At 48.4% G+C, this 26,392-nt stretch overlaps 1 protein-coding gene across 1 annotated transcript in view; it reads left to right on the top strand.

Moving 5' to 3' along the window:
* Nucleotides 1-26,392, top strand: part of LOC142578721 (rho guanine nucleotide exchange factor 17-like) — a 247,716-nt gene that overhangs the window by 19,350 nt on the left and 201,974 nt on the right. The window contains exon 2 of the mRNA XM_075688231.1: nucleotides 25,877-26,076. Coding sequence (XP_075544346.1) covers nucleotides 25,970-26,076 — 107 coding nt within the window. The 5' untranslated portion in view covers nucleotides 25,877-25,969. The remainder of the gene's footprint in view (nucleotides 1-25,876; nucleotides 26,077-26,392) is intronic.

Here is a 26,392-nt window from a genome sequence, read left to right as displayed (position 1 = left end):
CATCTGTAGAGTATGGATGCAGCGCTAATTTTTAGCTTGCTTTCTCGGGGCGTGAAATAATGCGAATGTGTGCTTGTTCGCGCGAGCACGTTTTGTGTGGACGCATTACTTGTGCAGGTAGCGCGTGTACGCGGCATGTACCGCGTACTGGACAGCATCTGTTCGCTGCACTATTGCAACGTCGCGTGTACTGTCTGCGTATCCCTTTCCCTGCCTCTCCCGCTTGCCCCGGTGAGGAGCGGCAGGCTATAGACGCACGCTCTTCAGGCCGGCGTCGTTCGCACGCTTCAGCACGCGTATGCTCACGTCTTTCTCACGGTTGTTTCTTTTTTTTTTTATTTACAGAAACACTGCAGGCCACATGGCCCAAGCAGCGGGGGCGAAAACACAAGCTCGTAAACGCCAGTGCACACCAATGAACAACTAAGAAATATGATAAAATAAATAGCGACATTTAAAATAAGAAATAGTCACAAGCACTAAGGTATACAATGAGAAAATGCGGATACAGAAACAGTAACATTATCAAGTGGATTACAAAGACAACGAGCTTTATTTATACAAAGATAATAGGCACTTAGGTGACAGTGTACGAGTGAGTAAGTGAGGCAGTGAGTGAATAAACTTTTATTTGGTCCAGCGAAACGTGATTATTCCAGTCATTAATTGTTTGCGGAAGGAATGGGAATGTAAATACATTTAGTTAATTTCCTTTCCCATTTTCCCATTATCATCTGCAAGCTTCAACATAGTTAAGGAGTGAAGGTGTTTAAGGTTCGCGAAGTCGTCGCCCCTCGATGGCTCGAGTGCACGGTGGCAGCGGGAAGGTAAAGCGACGCTTTATTCAAACGCCAAGGCGTCTGTCCGGCTCCAAGCCCGAACCTTCGCTCTCTCTCACACAACCAAAACGTGATTCTTTAAACCCTCAGTCGCACAAAAGGGTCACAAACCAGCCAATCGCACATGCGGGTTCACACCATTGCAACCAAAAATTACAGGGTCTCTTAAGATTTCTCTTAAGAGGTGAACGGCGAAAGCCTACTCTTCTTTCTCTTATCATTCGCCTCTTTCTCCTTGCCTCTTCTCTTTCTCTTCTTTCTTTTAGTCATTACTGCTCGCTACTAAGCATTTTTAGCCTTTGTAGTCAATTGTGGTCATTACCAGCCGCCGTTAGACATGTTGGTCATATCATAGTCATTAGTAGTCATTACAAGTCATTTCAGTCATTACTTGTCATTACTGCTCACTAGTAAGCATTATAAGTCACTTGTAATCAATTGTGGTCATTACAAGCAGTCGTTAGACATATGGTAATTTCGTAGTCATTACAAGTCATTAGTAGTCATTTTAGTCATTACTACTTACTATACATTTCTAGTCATTTCTAATCAATTGTGGTCATTGCAAGCCGTCGTTAGACATATTGGTCGTTAGTAGTCATTACAAGTGATTATTAGTCATTACTAGTCATTGTTAACCTCCACCAATCTCTATAATAACGTTATCATTCACTAACTGTCACTATCAATCAGTTTTCATTCTTTTCTCTGTCTTCATATGGCGTGATGACGCTTCGGCGGACACTCCGGCGGTCAGGTCTGCTGACACAAACTTCACCATGAGCCTAGAAAGGCTTTCGCCTTAATAACACAAGAACTTTCGTGACGGACACGGCATTGGTCAAAACAGAGATAGCACGAAGGCGGATAGGTTTACTGAAAGACACGTGTCGTCTCCCTCTCCCCTACGTTAGACTCCGATTATTGGCCTTGACGTCTTCCGGCACCGGAGGCCAGGCTCAAGCCCGCGTCATTCCCCTTTGTCTACGCACCAGCTCGCGGGCTAAACATCTTCTGCAAGAAGCCGCCACGCAAGCTACGAGAATTTTCCGACCTAGCCGCACTTTATTGAATAGCACAAAAACTTTCGTGACGGACACGGTATTGGTCAAAACAGTAACACAATTTACAACACACAAGGGGATAGGTTTACTGAAACACACGGGTCATCTCCCTCTCCCCTACGTTAGACTCCGAGTATTGGCCCCCTCCGGCACCGGAGGCCAGGCTCAAGCTGGCACTTGTAACCATAAATTGCTCGCGTCATTCCACTTTGTCTACGGAGCAGCTCGCGGGCTAAACATCCCCTGCAGGAAGCCGCCACGCAAGCTGCGGCAATGTTGCCACGAAGCCACGCCTTATTGACGACATGTGTGCCAGCACTAAGAAAACCCAGTCCCTCGTGCAGCTGTGGGCCGGTTTGCTCGAACGCTCCAAACTACGTTACTGGGAGCCAATGGCGGTCGCACACAAAATCATCCATTGGTCGCAGCCGGCTAAGTGGTCGCAAAAATATCGCCGTTTTCTCAAGGCATTCTCAAAAGGCTCGCGCGCATGCTTAACAGTGACACTATGGCCGTGCCGCGTCGCCCACTTTCCGTGGCTGCGCTTCCCCGTCTGGCGGCGAGGCCCTCAAACAAACCGCGTCGCAGTCGAGAAGGTCAACGGGACATCTGTGCACGCAACGCAGGGGCGTTAGCGGTGGCTTGAAGTACGCCCCTACCTCTTCACACCCGTCTCCCCGAACGCTTTCCATTCAGCTCGGACAGTCTTCCTTTTTGTTCCGAGTGAGGGTGCATATTTGGCCACTCTTCTACGGCGCAACTACTAAAGCGCGAGACACGTGGTGCAATTTTGCGTGCGATCAATCGAACGGCGCGTCGTGTCTGACTTGCCGCATTACGACGATTCGGGACGCATGGTATACGAATGTGCGAGCGGCGCGTAGCTCCGCCCAGAACCTGCGCCCCTGCATAGACGCTCGGAAATATAACTGAGCACATAAACTGAAAGCAAACGTTTTCACAGCTCTCGTTTTAAACAAACGATGACAATATAAACACGTCTATGTGAACACCATAGATGTGTTTCCTCAAGGCCGCGTTCGCAGTGTCGGCTCTATGACAGCCGCCGATGGCTAAGAGCCGGCAGGCATAGCTCGCTCGGCCGTCGAATTCGGCAACCGTGGCGCTTGCGAGACGATCGCATGCCACTCGTATAATGAAGCGACTATGTTAGTCGGCACAAAGTGTACACAACTATGTCGCGCTCAAATTGCAGTACATTTGATTTTATCGGTGCCGATGGAAGTGAACGAGCAAGTCAGGCGAGCTTGCAGGTCGCCGCCGGTATATTCCGGTGCCGACAGTTCTTGCGATGCGTCCGCAGCTCGTAATAAAGCGCGTAAATTCGTCGGCGCAGTCAATGTCTGAACATTTATGTTGCTCTTAGAGGGCCCCTCACCAGGCCCCATAGCAAATTTTGGTTATACACTGGAAGTTGTTACGTGTCATCTAGGGAGCGTTCTGCCGCAAAAAATTTTAGAAATCGGCTCACAAATAGCCGAAGTAGAAGTATTTTAGTGCCGTGAACCCACGATTTCAGCAGGCAGGCTCCACTGCCAAGCGAGACATTCTCTCCACTCGCGCCGTCTAGCCTCCACAAGCAAAATTCCTTCCCTGCGTCCTCCCATACTGGAACTCAAGGATCGTGTGACGTATACGCCACGGGCCCCGCCTTCATTTTTTTCTCCTCGCTTTTTTTTTTCGGCGCTGCGCACTTTCGCTGACGGCGTTGCGCACGACTTCTTGTGATTATCTCGTTTCGCCCAGCACACGGTTTTGCGCGCTGTGCACAAGGACGCATGACTAGCAGTATAATTCTGTTCTACACGACAACTGAGGCGGAACAAGCGGCTCGCAAAGCATGATCACGCGCTGGAACACGGTAGAAAATGGCATAGTTTTGGTACCTGCGCACGCTACTGCACGACCGCGGGAACAAGCAGAAAAAGCGGGAGTACATATCTCGGGCTTCGGTGCGAAGTAAAACAAAGAAAAACACGCAGACATTCCGTTTCTGTGTTTTATTATTTCTCTAAACTCCAATTCGTCAATTCAAGCAACAGATCACACAAATAACAGATGTTGCCTTCCATAATTCTCGAAGTCACGTGTCACACGTCACACTGCGGACACGAGTAGGTATGAGCTGGGACACGAGTACGTCATCGTCCTGCTTGGAGCGCGGTTGCCGCGAGGGAAAGGGAAAACGGCGTTCGAATTGAAATGTCAGACCTTTCCGTGGCGCGTAGCGATGTGATACTCTGCAGACACGATCGTTAGCGCGCATTATATGCTCTGCGCTTATCAGCTGAAAATGGCCGGACTTGATGAGGAGGCCCTTTAAGTGAAAATACGATTAGTTTTCCCGACGCCGTTGGTAGCGATCAGAAACAATCGTAGGAGAAAGTTTGTAAGAAAAAATTGCGCTTATTACGGCGACCCTAGCGGGAGATAATGAAACTAACTCGAGCATCCCTACAGTGCTTATACTATGCTTGTTTCATTAGAAGCGGCGCGCGGTCGATTTTTTCGCCCTATGTGGCCATTTCTTGAACTTGAGAGTGTACGGGGCCTGTGCCTGCCGCCGGCACCGCGGCATTGCCGCTCCTTGGTGCCGCTACAGCGGGAGAAGGGTAAGAGAAGGGACGGTGAGGGCGGAGTGGGCGGTAGCGGCAAGAGTCACCACAACGTCGCTGCTCGTAGGGAGGGGGCGAGAGCATAGGCGAGAACACGTGATCCGGCAGAGCAAGACTACCGCAGCGCGTGACCTTGGTTACGGCGAGGCTCAACGGCGACGGGAAACGCAGGAACGGGAGCCAGAGCGGCGCGGCACGATCGCAGTTGCGACGCGCTCGCTCACCGGCCCGTCCTACCAGGTCTACCACGTGACCATGACGTACACGCTACCGGCGCTGTCATTGGCTGCCGCCGTCCGACTGGCACGGCGGTAGTGCGACAATCCAGCAAGTTGGTCGCATGCGCGTCGTGCGATTCGACACCGCATGCGGCGGATCCTGTTGAGAACCTGTTGAGTGCGGCTGCTGATGCGAACGGCCGTACGACGGATCGCACGCAAAATCGCACCATGTGTCTCGCCCGCATTTCTTTCCATGCCTCTTCGCGGAGCCGACCCGTGTCTTTAATTCCGGCAATTGGCGGCCGATGCAGCAGCGTGTGAAATCGCCCTGCGCTTTGCTGTACTTGCATAAATTGGGTCACACAACAACAGCAACACCAACTCCATATACCTCATACTGACTCATTTGTTCTGGCAAAAATAAGGAGTTAGAGAAAGCGGGAGCGTTTGACGAGTGCGCTGGCTAGTGAGTGGGGATGCGTACGGGGCTGGGTCGAGCCCAAGCTTCCGGCTAAGTAATGAATACAAAAACATTAAACACTGACCTTTGCGCCGGGATTGTAATGAGGATTGTAATGACGGTTAACGATTAGCGGGCTAGGAATTGCCTGTAGCTCGACTTCTCCTTTTCTATTTCTTTTTTCCTTTTTTTCCCTTAAGGTCGGTGCCTTTTTCTGTGGACTCGTAACAAAATTTGAGCCTGAACTCACGCGTACAATTCAATCATCATGCTCATTCGTCTTGGTGCAAGCGTCTTACCGCGACATTTTCTGTAGATGCGCTCATCACTCACGTTGCTCCCCCTCGTGAAGTGCGTGCTTTGATTCGAGTACTCTGTAATCCTACAGATCTTTTTTTCTCTCTCTCTCATTCTGTTTTTTTTTCTAAATTTGTCGAAGCCTTAAGTAGCTCGCGTTGCTCGTTTTCTTTCTTTTTCCATTTTGTTCCTTTGTGATGCGTTGTACAAGTAACCCAATTTCTGGGGAAGTGCCGCGCTGTCAACTTGAGACGGGTTTCAAAGCCCTGCGCTACTACAAAATAAGATTAAAAGAAACCAATACGCACGCGGGATTGCGCGCACGTCGCAGCACCCGCTTTCATCTTTGTCCATAATTGTGCGTCACGCCGTGCTTTACTGTCTATTATTGCAATTATACACGCGCAAGCGGCCACTGTTCTCAGAAAGCCGCCTGTTCTTTGTTTTCGTTAATATGCCCGCAACAGTGTGTGTATGTAAACATGGGAGGCTTGAGGCCTAATGAGCACGCATCTTTTGACATTCCTCAGCCGTTGGTTCTTTATTTTATGTGCGCGTCTATCTTTGCTTCGCATTTCGTTTAACCCAGTGTTCAGAGAACGGCACGGAAGCTTCTCGGAAGGCAGCCCTCGCATATACACACCCGCGTGCCACGAGCTGCCACGTCGCTTGTAAGGCTCAGCGACGCGTTGGTGATGCAGTGGGCCGCGTTGACTTCTCGCGCGTATAATAAATATGTAGCGGTTGACATTATATATGGCTCATGCATTGAAACTCCTCGGGAGGATATAAATGATCATAAGTGTCACTCACTTCCAAAAGCAGATCGTATATTTCGGCAGTCGTATGACGTTCCTATACAGAGGAATGTTTCGATGTAGGTTATGTTATTGATGGGACATCAAAGCATCCTCTGGCAGCTACTCTTAACGGCTGACTTAATGAGATTTTGCACTACTGGCGTCCTCTTCGTATGGATCGGCGTTAGCGAATAATATCAAACTCTGCTCAAACCACCGCCTTTCCGGGCAGCCTTTGCTTCGAGTTGTTGACAAATTCGACTTCGTCCAGCCATCTGCTAGCCGCCTGGTTAGCTCAGATGGTAGCGCGGCTGCCCCGGAAAGGCGGTGGTCCCGGGTTTGAGTCCCGGACCAGGACGAATTTTTCTTCAACTGCGAGGCTTTTCTTTCGAGGAACCTGTATGGGTTTCCTTTGTAGCAATTGCCGCGAACGGGTGGATGTCTGGTTTTCCCTTTACTAATTACTTCTCTCCACCTTGCGGGTTTCTGCAGAACTATTACGTCAGTGCGTCGTGCATTCGTATACATGTGATAAAGTCGTAGGTGTAACTACTGTGTGCAGATTTGACAACTGGTAGTAACGGCGTCTGAGTGCGTGGCCTTTGATATTTCCAGCATCCAGAGCAGGAACTTTACATAGCTGATCTGCATCGAACTTAATCACTCACGGATAAACTGGCAGCTCCTGGCCATGGGAAGCAGCACAGCGGACGACGATGCACTGGACACGTGCGGAGTTGCCGCGCTGATGTGCGTTTTATTGCGTTAGCAATTATTTTGGCACTCCAGGTGTATTTCCGCTATCCTTTTGATGTTCCCTATGATTTTCTTCTGCAGTAAGGAGGAGCAGTGCGCGCAGTATGCTGCAGGTGCAAAGGTAAGCGTGCGAGGACGAGCAGAGAAGCATGGTGGCTTTATGCGGCGCCATCTTTCCGCACGCCCAATGTTGAAGGTCATGTGATCAAGCACGCGCGTCTCCTCCTCTCATGGTTGTCCGCGCGCCTTATTTTGGAGCTAATCTGAGGCGGATGCAAAAGTAGCGGGCGAGCTAAAAAGTCTAGTGGTTTCATGCGTGCTGTCCTCCCTCGTGCCTATAGTGTTGGAGGCCGCGTAATAAGTTTCGGAGACGCGGTGAAGCGAGCGGCATCGCGAAGCTTTCGCTTTCCGCAGCCGGCGCTCTTCAACCGCCAGCTTTGTGAAAGCGAGTACTCGCAATCATTGACTCAAATGTGTTCACGTGTTTGGTGTGCACACGTGACACCATGCTTGCTAATTTAATTAGTAAGCGAACGCTTGCTGCAATTTACAGCGCCGATAAAACTATATACGAACCTTCGTCTAATTATCTAATACTTTGCTGTTGCTGTGAATATTTCTGATTTTGTGCGAATTTCTTTTTTCGTAAAGTATAGCTTTACAGTTGGTTTTTCGCTTTGTATGCACGTATACGCGTATACGCGTGTGTTCACGTTCTTGTCTGTGATGCCGTATATCTACATAAAAAAAAAGGAAGTAGCATCAGGAGAGGCAGCCATAATGGACACAGTCACTTTTTGCTTAGAAATAAAGGACGCAGTCTCGCTCTCCATTCATGCTTGAAAGCGTATCGGGTCCAGCTCCTTGTCATTCTTCGCAGTTTTATTCCTATGTACGTTCGAGTCGTTGGCTTGTTATTGGCTCTTTATGTTCGTTTCGCCCGTCATAAATATTTCACCTATACTAAATATCCCGACTCTTTCCTATCTGTTCCTTGGTGGTTTGAATATCGTTTCCTTGTCTGGGGCGCGATCGGAGATATTTTGTTCGATACGCGTTCTGTTCAGTTGCTGCAACGTCACAAAGTTGCAGTATGCAAAATTTGTGACAGCGGGGCGGAGAGAGCAGCCAATCAGGAAGCGGTGACCTCCCCGGAAGTTTATCTCCGTCGTTTGTCGTCTGCTTGCAAACAGTATACTACAAAGCCAAATGTTTCTCGTCTTCCAATTGAATGAAATCTTTATCTAAAAAAATGTATTTTTTCTTCTCAAGCCCAAACACGTTTTCAAATAGTAGTACGTGTGACTACTGCAATTTATAACTATTAGGTTCTTTGCGTCGTCCCTAGGTGGTGTCGCGCACAGCGAGAAGGAAAAAGAAAAAAAAAACGACGGGAAGAGTGGCGCACTTTTCAAGAGGCAGCGACAACATCCCAGTGGCTCGCTGGCACCGATGGTCTTGTCGATTTCTCTGTACAACCAACGAATTATTTGTTTCGAGAAACAAAAACGACGCCGGAATTCACTTTCTGCCATCTCTTCAAACGCGTTTCGAACCGCCACCCGCTCTCCTCCTTCCTCTAGAAAAGCCAGCGCAACAACCTAAGTTTCCAACGGAAGCGCCATTTTCTAGAATTAAACTATGAATTGGATTCAAACGTGCCATTCCGCAGCCGAAAAGGCCGCCTGTTGGATCCAATCCAATCCACCAGACGCGCCATGCGAAGCCGTATGATCGCTCCAAACTTCTCAACTCCCGCCGCGTTCGGACGAAATGCTCGGTGGGCGGATGATTGACAGGAGCGTGTCGTCATTTTGACGTCACCAAAAACGGGGCGGCGCCCCGCGGCTGGCGACGTCGGCGCGGAGTAGGCTAATCGCGCGCGCCGGTAACCGAACGAACGCGCCGAACAACCATCTCCGATCGCACCCCTGTTTTCCTTGGATGCTTTTCCCCGGCCTCCTGCTGTCACAGGGTCGTTCTGTCCGCGTAGTTATCGAAATGGGTCGATGACGGGTGAGGCCATGAAACCAGGATCTTTGCCACTGGAAAAAGTCGACCGTCCACATGGCTGAGCGCGCTCCGGAGAGACTGAAGTTGAACATCGAAACGGGTTCAGTGGCAGTGCTCGATGGCATCTTCGCACATACAGTGGTCGCATATATCGGGTCGTCAGCTGTTCCAGCGAAGAAGGCGTACGAATTTGTGAAGGGTAGCTCCGGCCGTGTAGTGTCTCACCGGGAGAGGGCCCATGTTGACGAAACTTCCTATACAGCTTTTTTGTTGTATTTGTCCTACGTTGCTTCGGCAAACTTCGGCTGTTAGTGCAGCGCTTTCCTGGATCTTTTTCTTGCACCTTTGTTTAATTTGCGGTGCCTTTGGAACTTTCTCTGTACCGTTCGCAGTTCCGCAGAACTGATTTGCCGCAATTCTCTCAGTGTTAGTGAGGTGGCGTCGCCGTGAGTGGCCCACAACACCGGCAACAAAAGACGCACGCGCGCAAGGTCGAAGGGGGAGTACCCGGAAGAGCCGACCTCCCTCCGAGAGAAGCGAGTGGCCGAGCTTGCATGCGCCCCCTGTCCTCGCCGTTTCGTATTTTTTATCCTCTTTCGCTGCCTTTATTGTTGGCCGCTCAGTCAGTGTGGTGTGTCGCCCGCATTGTCGCGCCGCTGAATGATTAATGGCGCGTTCGGTGGGCGGCCTTTCGTGGCGGCCGCGGTGGTGGTGCCTCTCGAACGGAGAAGAGCGTATTCCCTCAAGCCGGAAGGGGGAGGGCGGGGGCAATTTGTCTCCCGCGAGTATGTAAAAACGTGCCCGCCCGCCCGGCCTCCCCGCCGCTAACACTGCATGTCGCCTCCGCAGATCGGTGCAGCGTGGCGACAAGCTGTCCATTAAAGATGTACCAGCGCAGAGCCCATCGCGCCGTGCTTGCGTGTATACTTCGCGCATACTTATAGTTTCGTGAGACGCCAAACTTTAAATGCGATAGCATTTTCTGTGACTATATGCCTCCTTGTTTTCTGTTTCTGATTATAGCTATCTGTCCTTGACGTGGTGTCAACTTAACCTACTCGTAGGCCCCTTGTCGAAATAATTTGCCTGAATAATTAGTACAATGCAGTTATGCGAAAAACATGTTAAATGCAATATCTGTTTCTATTTTCTTTCGTAGCTATCTGTAGGTTTGCTTTGCAGACGTCGATTCGGAACACTGCCTATCTAATGTTTAGAAACAGAAAAGTCGAGTGTAGGAATACAGTGACCGAAACCCCTTATGCTGTAAATGCGCTCTTGGATGCGGTAACAGCGTGGTCGAATTCGCGAATCTTCATGTATACTCCTTTTTATGTTACTATTTATTGTTCTTACCTCCTTTCTCTCTCCTCTCTCTTTCAATTTCGGCCGCGGGACAGTTCAGGCGTCGACCGTAAGGCGAGACAACTAAAGACGATGCCCGCGGATTTCGTGTTTGTGTGTTACCCGTTTATTTTTACTGTTTAACTAAACCAGTTCCTTCTGTTCCTGACAGTTTGTCCGGTTCTGAATGCTCGCGAATTCGTAACGCTGACACATGCGCCCTTCGGTCCTATATGCAATATGCCTTGCGACCAGTGGTGTACGAATATTCTACATTACGCATACGAATCAAATAGTTCTTGCTATTCGATTCGAGAATTAACGATTTGAAATCGTCGAACAATCTTTTATTTTCGATTATGAGGGATGAAACTTCTTATTGGATTCTTGAAGAAGAGAGACCGACGCAATTGGCGACTGTTCCGAATGGTTCTATTGCAGAAGAGCCGCGGTGGTCGCGCATATGCACCGGTTCTTGAGAGAACGCGCGCGCAGTCTTCTCCGCAATAGTTTCCGGTGAATCGATAAGAACGCCCCGCGTTTGGCAGCCTGCATGCCGATGTGTTGTCTCGAGTTGGTGAGCAAGTGAGTCGGTCAGACTTGCTAGCCTCGCATTCCTTCAATGATGTGCAGTGCTGTATCACACTTCTCCCTTCCATGAACACGACGCGGTGCCTGTATCTGGTGATGTTACGTTATTTCATTACTGTTTTTGACATGTGGTACCAGATAACGGAAACCAGTTGTTTTTCATTTTTAAGCTCATCAGTTGACTGACGTCCGGCTGAGAACGGTATTACGCGTATGGAACAAATTATGTAAGTGACCCTTCTCTTTCTTTCTTCTTTCCTTCTTTTTTTCGGACTACGCGCAAGGTTTATGATGAAAAGTGTCAAAATATACATTCGATTCGATATTTGGAGGTCGTTGCTCTCAAATATTCGCATACTATTGAGCTCGGAAATTTCATTTTTCAAACACCCCTATTTGTTAATGAATGTTTGTTGTTCCACAGAACAAATACAAGTACAGTGTTGTGGTGGGAAATTGTGAAAATGAGTCCCAAGAACCCAGAAACATCCGAGCAGCAAGGTGGAGCGCAGCAGATTTCATAATGACTATATAGCAATTAAATAGACACACACGAGAGAGAGAGAGAGAGAGAGAGAGAGAGAGAGAGAGAGAGAGAGAGAGAGAGAGAGAGAGAGAAACGGGATGGGAAAGGCAGGGAGGTTAACCGAATTTCACTACTTTTACTAGTAATACAAATGCGTTTATCATCTGGTCAATAAAGAAAAGCATATATTTTAATCATAATTGAATCATAGTTGAGACATGAAGAAAGACATAATTGAACCATTTAAGGCGTGAAAAAAAGACAAAAAAGATAGCTGTAGAACACTACAGTACATCAATTTTATTACTCATCAGTTCATTAAGTAGCCTAGGCAATCTAGAGCATAGCATTTGCATGCCTTAATTGGTACGAAAGTGAGGTGTGTACCAATATTCCGGAAATCGGGCTATCTAGGAAACTTTTCGCTTGTTCCGTTGGGCTATTGATTGTATAACGTTTATATGTTTTTGTGCTCTTCTTTAGGCTATTGTCAGACGGTATTCCACAAGATTTGTAATTTTCATAGCTTTAAGCTCTTAAATAAAGGAGGCTGATGGGAAGTCATACAGTTTGTTACATATAGCACGAACAGCTTTATGTTGTAGTATGTACAACTTCTTCGTATTTGTTGGAGAAGTCGTACCCCATTCAAGGCAACAGCAGTTTAAGTAGCTCATGAAGAAGGAATTATACATGAACTATTTGATGCAAAGGGGGAGCAAGTTCAGTGAATAGATCTGACCAGCGATTTGGGAATTTTGCCTGCAAGGAAAACTATGATTACTGCAAGTCATGTGTTGGTCAAAGTGTACAGCTATAGATTTTGGAGGGTCAGCGACTACAAACGTCGAGCAATTAATCCTAAGGTCTTCTTTCAAAGTGACTTGCAAATTTTTAGCCCGGAACAGCACGCCTTTAGTTTTTCTTTTATGAAGCGTTACTACTTCGGCCATTTACGACTGACCACTTATATAATTTTTCCAGAACGATATTAATATTTGAGAATAAATCAAATGGATTTTTAGACGAAAGAAATAACGTGTTGTCATCAGCATAGATTATGCAATCTTAGTCTTGATCACTGTTAACTAAATCATTCACGTAAATATTTGGCCAATGTCACGCTTGACCGACGTCACCTCGTTGGTTGGTCTCTTTAGGAGAAAGGGCAAACGGAAGTTAATGGGAGAGAGAGCGAAAGAATTCACTGAGTTATTCCGCTCCACTCCGTGACTCTAAGACAGTGTTGGCTCTCGAATCGTCTGTCGCATTTAACTCTCGGATGATTGACTGTCGTGACTTGCTACTTAATTGATGGCTGGACAATTATCAGCAATTTTTCGCTACCGAGTCGTTGGCTTTTGCGAGTTGTAATCTTGGAATTAGCATTCTCTTGCTGTCACAATTGGCTGCATAATCGTTGGCTGGTGTGCCTGGCTACCGAATTGGCAGCATTCGTGATTGGCAGTCTCTGTCACGATTGACAATACTTAATATGTTGCTACCGTTACTGCCTGGTCATTTGTTCGGCTGTCGAGAGGGGTAGCCGCCAGTCGCAGTCGCGTGCGGACAGCTATGCGAATTCGACCACCGATTAGCCGATGAGAACTCTGGCTTCCGTGGCGCTGCAGCCTTTTCTGGGCGCGGATTATGTGCGAGGAGCGCGCTGTTGGGCATGCTCGGAAGGAGAGGAGCGTTTCGCAACCGTTTGCAGCGCCAAGCCGGCGGCGGCGAGCGACTTCCCCTTTGCCTCCTCGTGCGTTTCACGACGAGAGCGCGTGCAGCGCATGCGGCGGGCGAGGCGGCGGCAACCAGCGCGGCCTGCTGGCATTTTGAATGGCCCGCCGCCAAGCGGCTGGAGCTGACTCGCTGCCGCGAGCGTTCGGTTCGCTCCGGGCGGACGCCTGGAGAGGGGAGCTCTCGAGTGGGTCTCGCATGAAAGAAATTGGTAATTGGTTTGCGAAACAAGCCACTGCAGGACTTCAGCTGCAGCGCGGCACTCGGGAGCCATTTTCAGAATTCCGAAGAATATAGACCCTGATTTAAGAGCATTGCGAAAAAAAAAAAAAAAAGAAAAGAAAGGCAGAGCGAGAGAGAGAGAGATATATATATATATATTGGTTGTTAAATAAAGAAAGTGCTGTCACAGGTGCTGTAATCATTTATTTAACAGCTTATCCTTCGTTTTCCTTCCCGAACTTTGTGACGCGCTCATTTCGAATTAAAAACCGCACGCATGTGGAAGGAAGTGCGTGTCTGTGTGTGTGCCGGGTAAGCGTAATGGGTAAGGGTAAAGAGGGGGGTGGGGCGGCATTTTGGGCCCGTATTAACCACAGCATTTTGTAGGCTAAAACGACTCTAAGAACACACGGCGTGCAATATCTAGATTGCTATCATATCGCTGTCATATTATCATTGGAGGCGACCGGCCAATAAGGAACAGGGACCAAATTCACAAAATCGTTTCGTTCGTAAGTGCTCTTTGCGAGTGGCCGGCCGCCTTTGCTAATGATATGTCCAGCATCAGGATCGGAGAATCCTTTTTTTCTTACGAGCAATTCTACCCTAAAATCTTTTGTGAATGCGGGCCCAGATTCCACGAACAAGTTGAGTTTTTAATTCGCCCCTTTGAAGTTTGTTGCCGGACAGAATTGAGACCTGTAATTAATACATCCACTGTGAATGTGCACGAAACTCTCCTCGATCGGTGGCCCCGTGTTCTCACTACCGGCTTGTAATTCAGCTTTGCCGTATACCTTCAGCGTTACAAAATGTATCGAGATGTTCTCGTGCGAAGGCTCCGACATTCTTGCTCTGAATAATCTTAGGCGTCGTCTGCACGTTTCACAGCACTCGTGCACTCCTGTCGGCTTTCAGAAAGGATCATTGTTGCTCCCTTCGCACTGCAGTTCATCCTTGTGCAACCAATACGGCGCTGGGCGCCTGTGCCGGTTATTGCTGCTGCTCCTGTAAGCCATGGCATTAACTCAACCTGGGTAAATAGCGAAAATTAGGCTGAAAAGAAAACAAACAATAATTATTGCTTTTACTGGAATAAAAAACGGCGAAATAAAATATGCGGATACAACGCATATGTTGGAGTTATGTGGAGCGAAGTTTTAGTGAAGCTAGTAAGTAAATGCTATGCAATAAGAAATTCGACGCGTAGAAATATCTTTACTTTCATGCCATGCAACGTGTAATCTGATGCGCCTTCTTATGTTTATGTAACGCGGAGGTCACAAATTTAATCTCATGCAATTTCTGTGTTTATGCACTACACCGCTAACAAGTCTTGCCAAAATGCAAACACTAAATCAGGCGGATGCGCAGTAGGAGACGTCTAAGTAGCGATGCCAAGCGGACGAAGGCTGTGTATGTGGTTTGTCGAGGGAAGACAAGCAGTGAACGGTGGATGCACACAGAAAAAGTATGCCACACATACCTAGCTACTTAGGGCTTCTGTATCCTTCTTCCCCTTTCCCTTCCCCTAGTGCAGGGTAGCAGAACGAAGGTTTTGGCTCTGGTTAACCTCCCTGCCTTTCTCTCATTTGCATCTCTCTCTCTCTCTCTCTCATGTCATAGTGGTGCATGAGCACATACTGGGAAATCGAATATCACGCTCTATTCCAATAAGGTATCTATGTCCTATTAGAGTTACTGGTCAGCCGATATTATATCTGCCGTTGGTGTGTCGGGATTTATTGTTAAACTTTGCAGAAAAATGGTGCCCTCACTGGTGAGACGCACCTAGCCCAGATCTTTTTATTCTGGGGGGGGGGGGGGGGGGGAGTAAGAAGGCGGAGAAGAAGGAGTAAGCAGAGAAAGACAACTGATGTTAAAGTATAAGTGTACACAACTGCTTAGTAGCCTGGCTTTCTCAAGTAACATAACGTTTCGCACATACGAACAACATCAGGATTAACGAGTAATTAGGAATATGAGCAAATGATGGAACCTTTTGTGAAGTTAACGCGGTGTCATTAATGTGTCATGACGACAGTTATAGTAGGCAGTGCAAGCGTTCTCATGGCTGAAGCCAAAATCATGCAAACCACGACGTGAATAAAATGAGCATTGAAGTTTGTGAAAGTCGGCAGGCTGACGGTGTGGCCGCCCTTCATTACCTTACGCTTGTGTGTGTGTTTTTCCCTTGAACTTCGGCAGCGCAATCTTTCGAGTAAAACGTCGAGGTGGCACGTACGTGGGACGTCGTTGATTATTCCAGCATTAAGCAAGCGTGTAATTCTAATGCCTATCACTTGGGATCAGGAATGTCGCTGCCGTTGTTGTCGTCGTCTCAAAAGAGATTACCTCTTCTAATAAAGCGAAGCTTTCTTTGCGAGCCCTCCTGGAATTTCCTGACCATGGCTGCGGCTGCTGCTGTTTTGTCCAATAGCTCACACACAGGACAGCGCTGCCACCTTTCCTACAATTGTCCTGGCTGCTGGCCTTGTTTTCTGTGGAGTTATTCAGGGATAAAACAAATGATACTTAAATATCCTCATTGCCACAAGTGTAGGTCATCAAGAGAACAATTCATTTATTAAAGCAAACCTTTGTATGCCTACTTTCCTAGGGTTTGGAGTAGGGTGCATCTGCTTGTTCGGTTCTGCGCCGAGTAGAGTGTGGCACTATCTCCAGGATCGACCCGCTCTATAGTCGGTGCGCCGAGCCTATACAGGTTGTCCTACATAAGTTGAGCCAAAATTTTAAAAATGAAAAGCACTCCGGAAGCGAGTTGAACCGAGTGCATAATGTTGGTACTCGCCTAGCGTTACCCAAGCTATCTTTTTTTATTTTCCCAATAACTAATGGATTAGTTATGCTTAATTGATCAACTTTTTAAGTATTGGCTGCAGACCCCAAGTGTGATACGCAAAGTTGTAGAGCACCTTGAGAAACTTCTCAATAAATAGGTTCCGCCGTCTTTTCTTCCACGTTCCAAGAAAGCCCGCGAAATGTGAAAGAATACCACGTGACAGGGCGCTTGCGCACTGTTATTGTGCTGCTCTCAAGCGTGGGATGGATGAACAAGGTCGGCTGCAGCGAGACTGGCCCGCGACAGGGCGTTATGCCTGGTGTAGGTATCTGGGCATGGATCTCATCGCATGACGGCGCAAGTGCATGCTGGTGGCCGAGCGTTGCCGAAGCGATAAAGCGTCTAAGGAGACGAAAGAGAACAAGAACAAAGCTTTATTTTTTTAATACTTGAAATGGGGGGGGGGGGCAATAGCTGGCAGCCTGCCGACGGAGCGTATAGGGGTTGTGTGGGGAGGTGGCGTTAGGGCCGGAATGACTTTCCAGTGTCCTTCAATTCGAAAAGCGCCCTTTGATTATAATGCGTGTTCGAAAAGGTCATCATCTGCTGCAGTGCACATTTGGCATCTCAGGCACATTTTCCAAGGCGTTCTTGATCATGGTATCAGGGATGGAGGAGCAGACCTGTCTTATTTTTTCTTTTAGCTTCTCTGATGTGGTGCTTAGTGTCCGGTATACTTGATCCTTGACGTAGCCCCAGAGAATGAAATCTAGAAGAGTTCAATCCGGTGACCGTGCCGGCCAAGCAATGGGCCCATGCCGTTCAATCCATTGCTGCGGGAATACTTCATGCAGCCATTTGCAAGCTTTGCTGCTGCCGTGCGCGGGAGCACCATCATGCTAATAGCAAATATTCTTGATCCTAACCAATGGAACTTCGCAAAAAGAAAAAGAAAAAAACGTTCAAGCGCCCTATCAAAGATGTTGTTGACGTATCTTTCGCCTGTAAGCGTGTTATCGAAAAACATGGGGCCAATGATAGTGCCACCGTAAATTCCACGCCACACATTAACCGGCCACTGATATTGGTGATGTGTATTCAAAACCAAGCGAGTGTTTTCGTCGTTCCAATAATGAGGGTTGTGGATGTTCACTTGAGCATTACGTGAGAAGGTAGCTTCATCGGTCCACAGTATTTTGTTGACAAAGCCTATGTCTCTTCCGTCTTCATTATATACCAGTTTGCTAAGTCCTTTTGATTTCGGAAGTCGCGGGGCTCCAACATCTGGGGCAGCTGCACGTGGTACGGATGAAGTTGCCTCTTCTTAAGTACTCTCCACACTGAAGACTTTGACTTCAGCTTCAGCACCCACACTACGAACACTTTCATGTGGGTTTGAAGAAACCTTTGACATAATAGCTGTCTCCACGTCCTTTTTGTAAAAGTCCCAGTCTGTCTCAGCGTTTAATATGCACGCACAATCGTCATTGAGCTCGGACGCGTACCTGGATACCAGCGTTGAGATATCTCAACTGCGCGCCTTCTATGTCCACTTGACGCACCTATAGAGCCACAACCATGTCCGCTCTTTCCTCAGTGGAGTAAGCCATATCTGCTGCTCAACGTTGGTCACAGCCAAATAGCGTTGCTGTGGAGAACACGCAGGGATACGATCGCCTGTGGAGCACTTGATATATTGCAGTTCGCCGGGATTGGTTCAAACGAGGTACATAGCTCTGCACGAAATGGCAGCGCTACACGAGCGCTGTGCGTTGCACAGCGCTCGTGCGTGTGGTTTTCTTTGCTTTACCCGTCAAAACCGCGCTGTTCTGTTTCAAATATGGCTTACCAACTCGCCCAAACGTCCGTTTTAGGTATGATCTATACATCCGGTATACTGGAACAGCTTGCGGACGCACTCTCTCAGGCACTGACAAGCCGGTCACGCTGCACAAGTGCGAACTAGGCGCGGCTACCCGGTACTGCGACCACGAAGCGATGCGCACGTGCAGGGTGCGAGATCAAAAAAGCGTCTGCTAGTGTGGGATGGAGAGCAGACGGGCCAGTGCGAAAAGAGTCATTGTCTGAAGAAGAGACACGTAATCTTCCTTTAATATAGGAAATGTTTCTTTTTACCATTAGTTAGTTTTGTCCCCGTGTGCTTTATCCGCTTTATTCGAGCCCTATAAGGTTTAATGTTGTAGCATTATCGTTCAATTCGAAAACTACTACAAGGTCATTTGTGTACAAAGGCAAAATTGTAGCAGCTGTCATCGCTTTCCATCGCTCCCAAGTGCTTCGCCCTTTCCTTCTTTCAAGCAGAATCAAAATGCTGCTTTTATCTTTTCTTTTTCATGGCCTTAGACGCTTTATCGCTTCGGCAACGCTCTGCAAGCAGCATGCATTTGGACCGTCATGCGATAAGGCCGCATGCCCAGATACCTGCACCAGGCATAACGCCCTGTCGCGGGCCAGTCTCGCTGCAGCCGACCTTGTTCATCCATCGCACGCTTGAGAGAAGCACAACAGTGCGCAAGCGTCCCATCACGTGGTATTTTTTCATATTTCGCGGGATTTCTTAGGAACGCGGAAAAAAGCACCACGTGAGATATACCGTGTTGGAAACAATTTATTGAGAGGTCTCTCAAGGTGCTCTACAACTATGCCTACCACGTACACTTGGGGTCCGCAGCCAGTATATCAAAAGTTGATTAATTAAACGTAACTAATCCGTTAGTTAAGGTGAAAATAAAAAATAGCCTGTGTAACTTTAGACCAGTGCCAACATTATGCATCCGGTTCAACTCGCGTCCGGAGTGACTTTCATTTTTAAAACTTTGGCTCAAGTTATGTGGGACAACCTGTATACGGTGTCATAGCAAAGGGGCCCAATCTCGGAGACAGTATAATGTGCGGTATGGTGGTGTGGGCCTCCGCTTCTCGCCGTCTTCACTGGCAGGCAGGTAATCGCTGTGGCATAAAATGCTGTGCAGAATGTAATCAGTTGCATGACATTTATTAATGACATTTATTTAGCCGCTTCACGAAATCTTAGCTTCTCAGATTCCCATGTGTGGATTGAGTCTGTATAATTAAAAGAATTCTTGATCAGCTGCTCATAGCGGCATCTGTTAGGCTTATTAGAGTACGTAATTATTAATACCGAGGGGGTTTGAAACGAAACGCTGTTGCTTCGTACCTTGTAGGAACATAAGCGAACTGGAAGAAGTAGGAGATCGCGTACGTTTTCCAATGTGAGGACCTGCAAGAATGACGTTACTGTATACCGCGAGGTTCAGAGAGAGAGGGAGAGAGAGAGATTGTGAAGAGGAAGAGGCGCTATTTTCTGCAGCCCTTTAGGGAGCACGACTCAGCGCCTATGCGAGGTTCTCTCCACAAGCTTGGTGTCATAGATTCCTACTTTTTCTCTCCTCTGGCCCATCCTTCAGTCTTCACTCTGTTCTGCTCCCTTACTATCCCCTAGCATAAGCTGATAGACAGGATACTCTCCTGACCGACCTCCGGCTGTGCCTTGCTTGTTTTTATTGTCACTGCATGTAAGAAGCGAGATTTTGATTTTTACTCTCGCCCAAATACATCGTTCCGTCGTGCATTATCTCGTTGTACGCTTCATTAGTGGACACTCCACATGACCAGGATGCGCGTACGTTGCTTTTGGCTGACAGGCGCCTGCGTTGTGACGGTTCATTTGAGCGGAGTCCGTTCAGGCAGGTGTTCGCTCCTTGCAACCCGGCGCCCTCGTGCGCAACAAAGCAATTGTTTCACGTCAGCTTTGCGGACCGAGGGTACGAGTGGCCACGCTTCTGTCTGCAGCGCTCGTGTGCGTCGACGGGTGAAGAAAGCGACCTTCGAGCGAAACCAACAACGCTCGCGCGCAGGGGAAGACACATGCAGACGCCAGTCGCACTGACTGGCACTCCTGCCTGTTCAACGCAGCCTTGAACTGTTTAAATGTGCTTAGTCGCCAGGGGTTTGTTGCAGTCATGGAGCGTGTTGATTGATTGATTGATTGATTGATTGATTGATTGATTCATTCATTCATTCATTCATTCATTCATTCATTCATTCATTCATTCATTCATTCATTCATTCATTCATTCATTTGGTTTAACGTCCCAAAGCAACACTGTGGCTATAAGAAACGCTGTGGGGCACGGCTCTGGATCAATTTTGACCATCTGTGTTTCTATCACATAAGAGAAAGAGGGCAAGATACTTTAGTGAAAGCTTCAGATGCCATCTTTCTTACATGCTACTCGAAGTGATTAGGGTAAAAATGAAATAATAAAAAATTGGCGGTTCATTTAGCTATCCCTACGTGGATGAATGCGAAAGCATTTCGACCACCGCGCGATGCCTATGCTCTTTCAGTCGTCTTAATTTAACTTTGCCTTAATTAACAACAAATGTCGAGGGTCGTGGGCTCGAGTGTCCTAATTAACGCTATCTTAAATAATTGTGCCTTTATTCGCATTAATTAACACCATAGGTCGTGGGTTCGACTCCCACCAAAGGTAATGGGTTCGAGTGCCTTATTTAGCTGTGCCTTAATTAGCTTCCCCTTAATTAGCACCGAAGGTCGTGGGTTCGACTCCCACCAAAGGTCAGGGTTCCGTAGCCTTATTGGACCATGGTCACGCCAACGTCGGATTTCCGCCTCATGAGCCATATAATGCTTTTGCATTAAAAATAACAGAAATTAAGATAATTTTCGCCTAAAAATAAGCCACCCTACGAACGCTTTTGCATTCCGCCTCCGTTGAAACAAGGCCGCTGCGATCCGGAAATGAACCCGGGAACTCGCGCTCTGCGGCATAGCGCCATAACCACTGAGCAGCAGCGGCAGTCTTTCATCAGATCGGCTCCGCACCTCCGCCATATTGGGCCAAAGCAGTGTCAAGTCAAATAGTGCTATTTCGTGCAAAGTAAGTTGTGAACGGCGAAGATAGAAACTTAAGTCAGCTTCTTTTTTTTTTCCTGATAGGTTATGCGACATCTTTCGCAATAATTCTGCCCTTCGGAAACGGCTACATTACAGGCCTTCCGCCATTTTGAGGCATTTCGGGTTTGTATAAACCTGGTGAAAGTTCCACAGTTCTTTTGCACCCACCGCGGTACAGCCTTGTTGCGCTGCTTAGTTGCGTTGCTAAGCTTGCGGATGACGCTGCCCGGTCGGCTCATGATGGTGCCCAGATTATACCCATACCGCTGTCAAGAACAGACGCAGCCACAAGTCTTCGCTCCCTCGCCCGCGAGCTTACGCAGAATCTGTGGAACACCAGTGATTTCACGAACGCACGTCTCCACCAATTGGATCCACGTCTGCAACTCCGCCTACCACCAGGGTTGCCACGAGCGGAAGCAACACTTCTGTGCCGCCTGTGGCTCGGCGTGGCATTCACGAACTCATATTCATTCCGCATTGGCATGGCCGACAGCCCTACTTGTGACACCTGCGGCTGCGAGGAGACGATTCAACACCTCCTATGTGACTGTCCCCGTTACGCAGTGCGAAGAAAAGTGCTCGTGACCGCTCTCGCAAAACTGGACAATCGCCCCTTTACAGAGGAAAAAGCTCTAGGACATTGGTCCAGACGGGCTTCGGCACTGAAGGCCTTAAGGGCTCTGTTGAAGTTTTTAAGGAACTGCGAATTGTGCGACCGCCTTTGAACGTTGTAGCGCGTAGTTTCGCGTTACTGTGTGAATTTTCTCTTTTTTTTTCCATTTTTTTCCCTCTTCTTCTTTCTCCTTTTATTCCCTTTACCCCTTTCCCCAGCACAGGGTAGCCAGCCGGTACTTACACTGGCTAACCTCCCTGTCTTTCCTCTCCTTTGTCTCCTCCTCCTCCTTGAGGTTGCGGGGAACATGAAATCCGTGGACAAAGAATTATTGTTTTGCCTATGCGGTAGTCCAGTGGCTATGGCGTTGCGCTTCTGCGTTCGAGGTAGCGTGATCGACCCTGGCCACGGCGGCCGCATTTCGATGGGGGCGAAGTGCAAAAACGCGCACTCTGATTTAGGTGCCCGTTAAAGAACTCCGGGTGGCCAAATTAATCCGTAGTCCCAAACTCAGATGGCGGTTCTGGCACGTAAAACCCGTGGATTTAATCAATTAACAGTTCTCCTTGTCAAGTACCTGTCACTCGTTTCTTCACCCGCTCGCTCCTGGTAATGATCTCCGTCCCTCAGCAACGAACGACTTCATCGGCAGGGCTCTACACATCGCGTCTTCACCGATTCGTTCTAGGTGGGGTCATGTACACCCGCGGAGCATAGTCCGTCATTACGCGTACACCGCAGGCGACGCGGCCGCATAATGAGGTGCTTGACGCGCAGGGATCTCGTGTGTTGCTCGCATCACTCTCAGCTTCAGCCGCCTCTGTGTGCGTGGAACGCGTTGTCATTTGTTCGCGGTTGTAATGTGACCGATGATGATGTATGGGGCGGTGAAACCACGCACGCTATGCGCTGTATCAGAAAAAAAGAGGTAAAAATCATAAAAAGGACGGTGTAGTGCAACGTTCGGCGTTGCGCGAAAAAACCCCTCTGATTGAATCGAGCACAAAGGATGGCGGCTCCGCGTGCTTCGCCCAGTGAAAGAGGAACGTGCGAGAAAGCGGCCGAGCAGCTTCTGTGAGAGGGCAGAGCAGCACGACACACGCGTCTCCCAGTCGCATTGCACGGCACGCCCGCGCGGGCAAAAGCGCGAAAGCGGCCGCGCAGCAGGCTCGACTCGGTGTGCACGTTTACGTGCCGCTAGTTTCGCTTTGGCTGTTCCATAATGGTACTGGCAACACAAGTTCAAAGGCGATACAAATTAAAGATGTCTTAAATGCATCCTTGCGCTTACTTAACGACATACTGTACCGCAACGGCACAACGACATAGAATACGCACACGCACGCACGCACGCACGCACGCACACAGAGAGAGAGAGAGAGAGAGAGAGAGAGAGAGAGAGAGAGAGAGAGAAAGAGAGAGAGACTCTTGATTAGAAAAGCAGATAATTTTGCCGGTGCCTTTATAACCGCTGGCATGCTACTCTGTATAGGGATGGATAATGAGATTAAAAGATTACAGGGGAGAGTATGAGAAAAAGAGAATAAAAATAAATATGAAATGTGCAAGTGGACCTGATACTAATATTTACAGGCGACATGGCGTGTAAATTTAGGCTTTTCTACATGAAATGTTCAATCTTTAAAGCTTTCCTATTAGACTAATTTCTTACAGGTATTTGAACAATAAATCCAAAAGCCGCTGCTGTATTGAAGGGGCGGACAAGACCTAAGATGCTGGGTAATGTTAACGGATCGTGGCAAATCATGTCCATTTGTTACTCAAAAAGTTGTCTCTCGTCGCGTTTTTGCGGGGCATTCTAGTAATATGTGGTCCATTTTCTCTAAGTTGCCACAGTTATCACAGTAAGGTTCAGTGGTAAGCCCTGTGCGGTACAGATAATTGTTAGTGTATGCCACGTTCAGTCGAAGACGATGGTGCAATGTCTCTACTTGTCGAGGAAGTAGTCGTGGAATTTTCGGTCTCATTTCTGGGTCATTGTAACGCAGGAAGTTATCTTGGTGAAGCGGCAAATTCCATATGGGTCTCTTTCTTAATAGGCATATTTTTTGCCATGTTTGAAACGTCGGCTTTTGTAAAAAATGTTCTTTTGAAATTGCTGTATTGGAGTCCATTTCGGGCAGCTTCATCCGCTTTTTCATTTGCCGAAATACCGGCATGGCCAGATATCCACTGTAACTTGATGCAATGCCCAGCAATCTTTGCCTTGTGGTGAAGATAAGCAATGTTAAATGCTGCAGGTTGATTATTAGAACGGTTGTGCCTGTTCCACATACTTTGTAATGCTGCTTTTGAATCCGTGAAAATCACCCATGTCTTTGGCGGCTGCTGTCGAAGTACATACACAAGAGCCTCCTTAATGCCATATAGCTCTGCTGAAGTAGATGATGTCGATCGCTCAAGACGAAACGATAATCGTTGCCCTGTAGAGGGAACAAAAAGTCCGCACGATGAGCAATGTGGAGTTCTAGAGCCATCTGTGAAAATGTGCGTTGCAGCTGCCTATTCTTTGTGCATATATTCCAAAGCTATCTGATAAGTCGCTGCTTGAGGCATTTTCTTTTTCGCACTGATTCCAGGGATGTATGGCACGATTTCCAGTGGGGACAGTGTCCATGGTGAAATGTTTCGTGGGATAATTTGTGACGCTTGAGCAGGAATCGAAATACACATGCTTCCGACGGCCTCTCCAAAGCTAGATATAGCACGGGTTCTAGAAATATCCTTTAAAAAGAATACACACAGACACACATCACAGGCACCTGTGACGTGTGTGTGTCTTTGTCATTGTGCCTTCGCGCTACGGTATGTCGTTAAGCAAACATCAACTAGCCCAACGAGACCCACTGCGTTTGTAGCTTCGCCTACGTTTGTAATTGTCACCTGAATGTGGATCTGAAACGTATTAAATTCGGTACAACTCGGCACCCTCTAATCAGTTACACTTTGCGTGCACGTCGCAATCCTGTGTGATTACGCATAGTAGGTGTTGCAATCAGTTTTCTTTTTCTTTTTTTAAATCTTCTGCCGCGCTTCAACTCTGTTTGCAGCGATGGCGAGCCTTGTCAAGATTCGAACAAGAGAAAGCCTGCCGAAGCCGACCGTACAACTGCTCCTGGAGCAATTGGAGGTCCCACGGGACCGGAATTCTGTCGGTTCTCAGTACGCTCCCAGGACGAAGCTCAGATCGCGCCTCCGACCGTTCTTAGCTGAAGCGCTTGGCGCTCTGGACGAGCTTTGCTACAGCTTTTTGGTGGGCTAGTTCATTCTGGATTGTAGTAATACCCTCTTAAAAGAGTTGCACCCTTTGGGGTGTATATACGTCCCAAAACAATAATCGTTATCTGTCTTGCTTGTGTTTCCTTCCTTGAAAACTCAGCGTTCGCTGCTCTCCTGTCGAGAATCCTGTGTCACGCTGATAACGCGCAAGTCTTTAATAACTTGGAAGTACCGGGCTCGTAGCGTTAAAGAAAGGTAATGCGGGCAAGACAGATGACAATTATCGTTGTGGGACAATATAAGCCCTAAAGGGCATACATATTTTTGAGAGTGTGTACCGAATGTTGTGGGCTGAATGAAAACGCGTTCGATGCAAAAGTAGCGCTGGTATGTGCTCACGCGCGGGTACAACACGCCTTCTCAAGTTTCGAAATCGCCAGCGTCAACGCACTCGAACCTCAGAGCGGCGTTCCGTTTACATTCGATTCGCAATGACTCACAACTTTGTTTATGCAACAGTCCTGTACAGGCCTCTCCCGAACTTCGAGGCTTTCCGCTCGGCGCTGATTGCGCAGCCACCGAGGCGTCCACGAGAGCGATGATGCGCGTATCACGCTGGAAATAAGCTTAGCTGGAAGGGAGTGACGTCTCGCGGCGCTGTCGCCAGTGATGCTCGCTCGCGCGCACTGCGGGTGTTTCGCGCGTCGTGTCGACGAGGGTGTGAGCCGCCCTTTCCCTTCTGTCGCAGCCCCGCGTGTTGTGGCAGCCGCAGCGTGGCGGCGGGGGAGGATGCTGACTCGCTGCGGCGCACGGTGGTGCGACGAGGCTGCCGGCGGCGCCCATGACGGAGAGGCGCGTGTCGGTGCGCGAGCGCGCCCGCGAACTCGAAGCCCTCGCGGCGAGGGAGGCATCGCCGCAGCTGGCGCACAGGGCGCGCCTGGCCCGCAGGTAGGTGCACATCCTTCCCTCCCTCCCTTTACTCTCATTCGTATGGTGCAAACCGCGCACGATGCTAGCTGTCAGAATGCGTGATTGCTCGCGTGGTGGAGGTTTTGCATGGCCTCGCTGCTGTGTTGTGCGCTTTGACACGTGGGGTGCGGGGAGTACCACACAGCAATGAAATCACGGTGCATCTCGACATATATCACGAGCTAGGCCACAAGGTGTTTGCTCAGTGATCAGTGCTGTGGCATCAGTGTCAGCTTACAAAAGCGCATGACTAACCATGTGGTGATGCATGCCGCCTGCCGGTTGCGCTGTCATT

The sequence above is a fragment of the Dermacentor variabilis genome, chromosome 4 (assembly GCF_050947875.1).
Source record: "Dermacentor variabilis isolate Ectoservices chromosome 4, ASM5094787v1, whole genome shotgun sequence".
Taxonomy (NCBI): domain Eukaryota; kingdom Metazoa; phylum Arthropoda; class Arachnida; order Ixodida; family Ixodidae; genus Dermacentor; species Dermacentor variabilis.
This window is presented reverse-complemented; position numbering and strand designations above follow the sequence as displayed.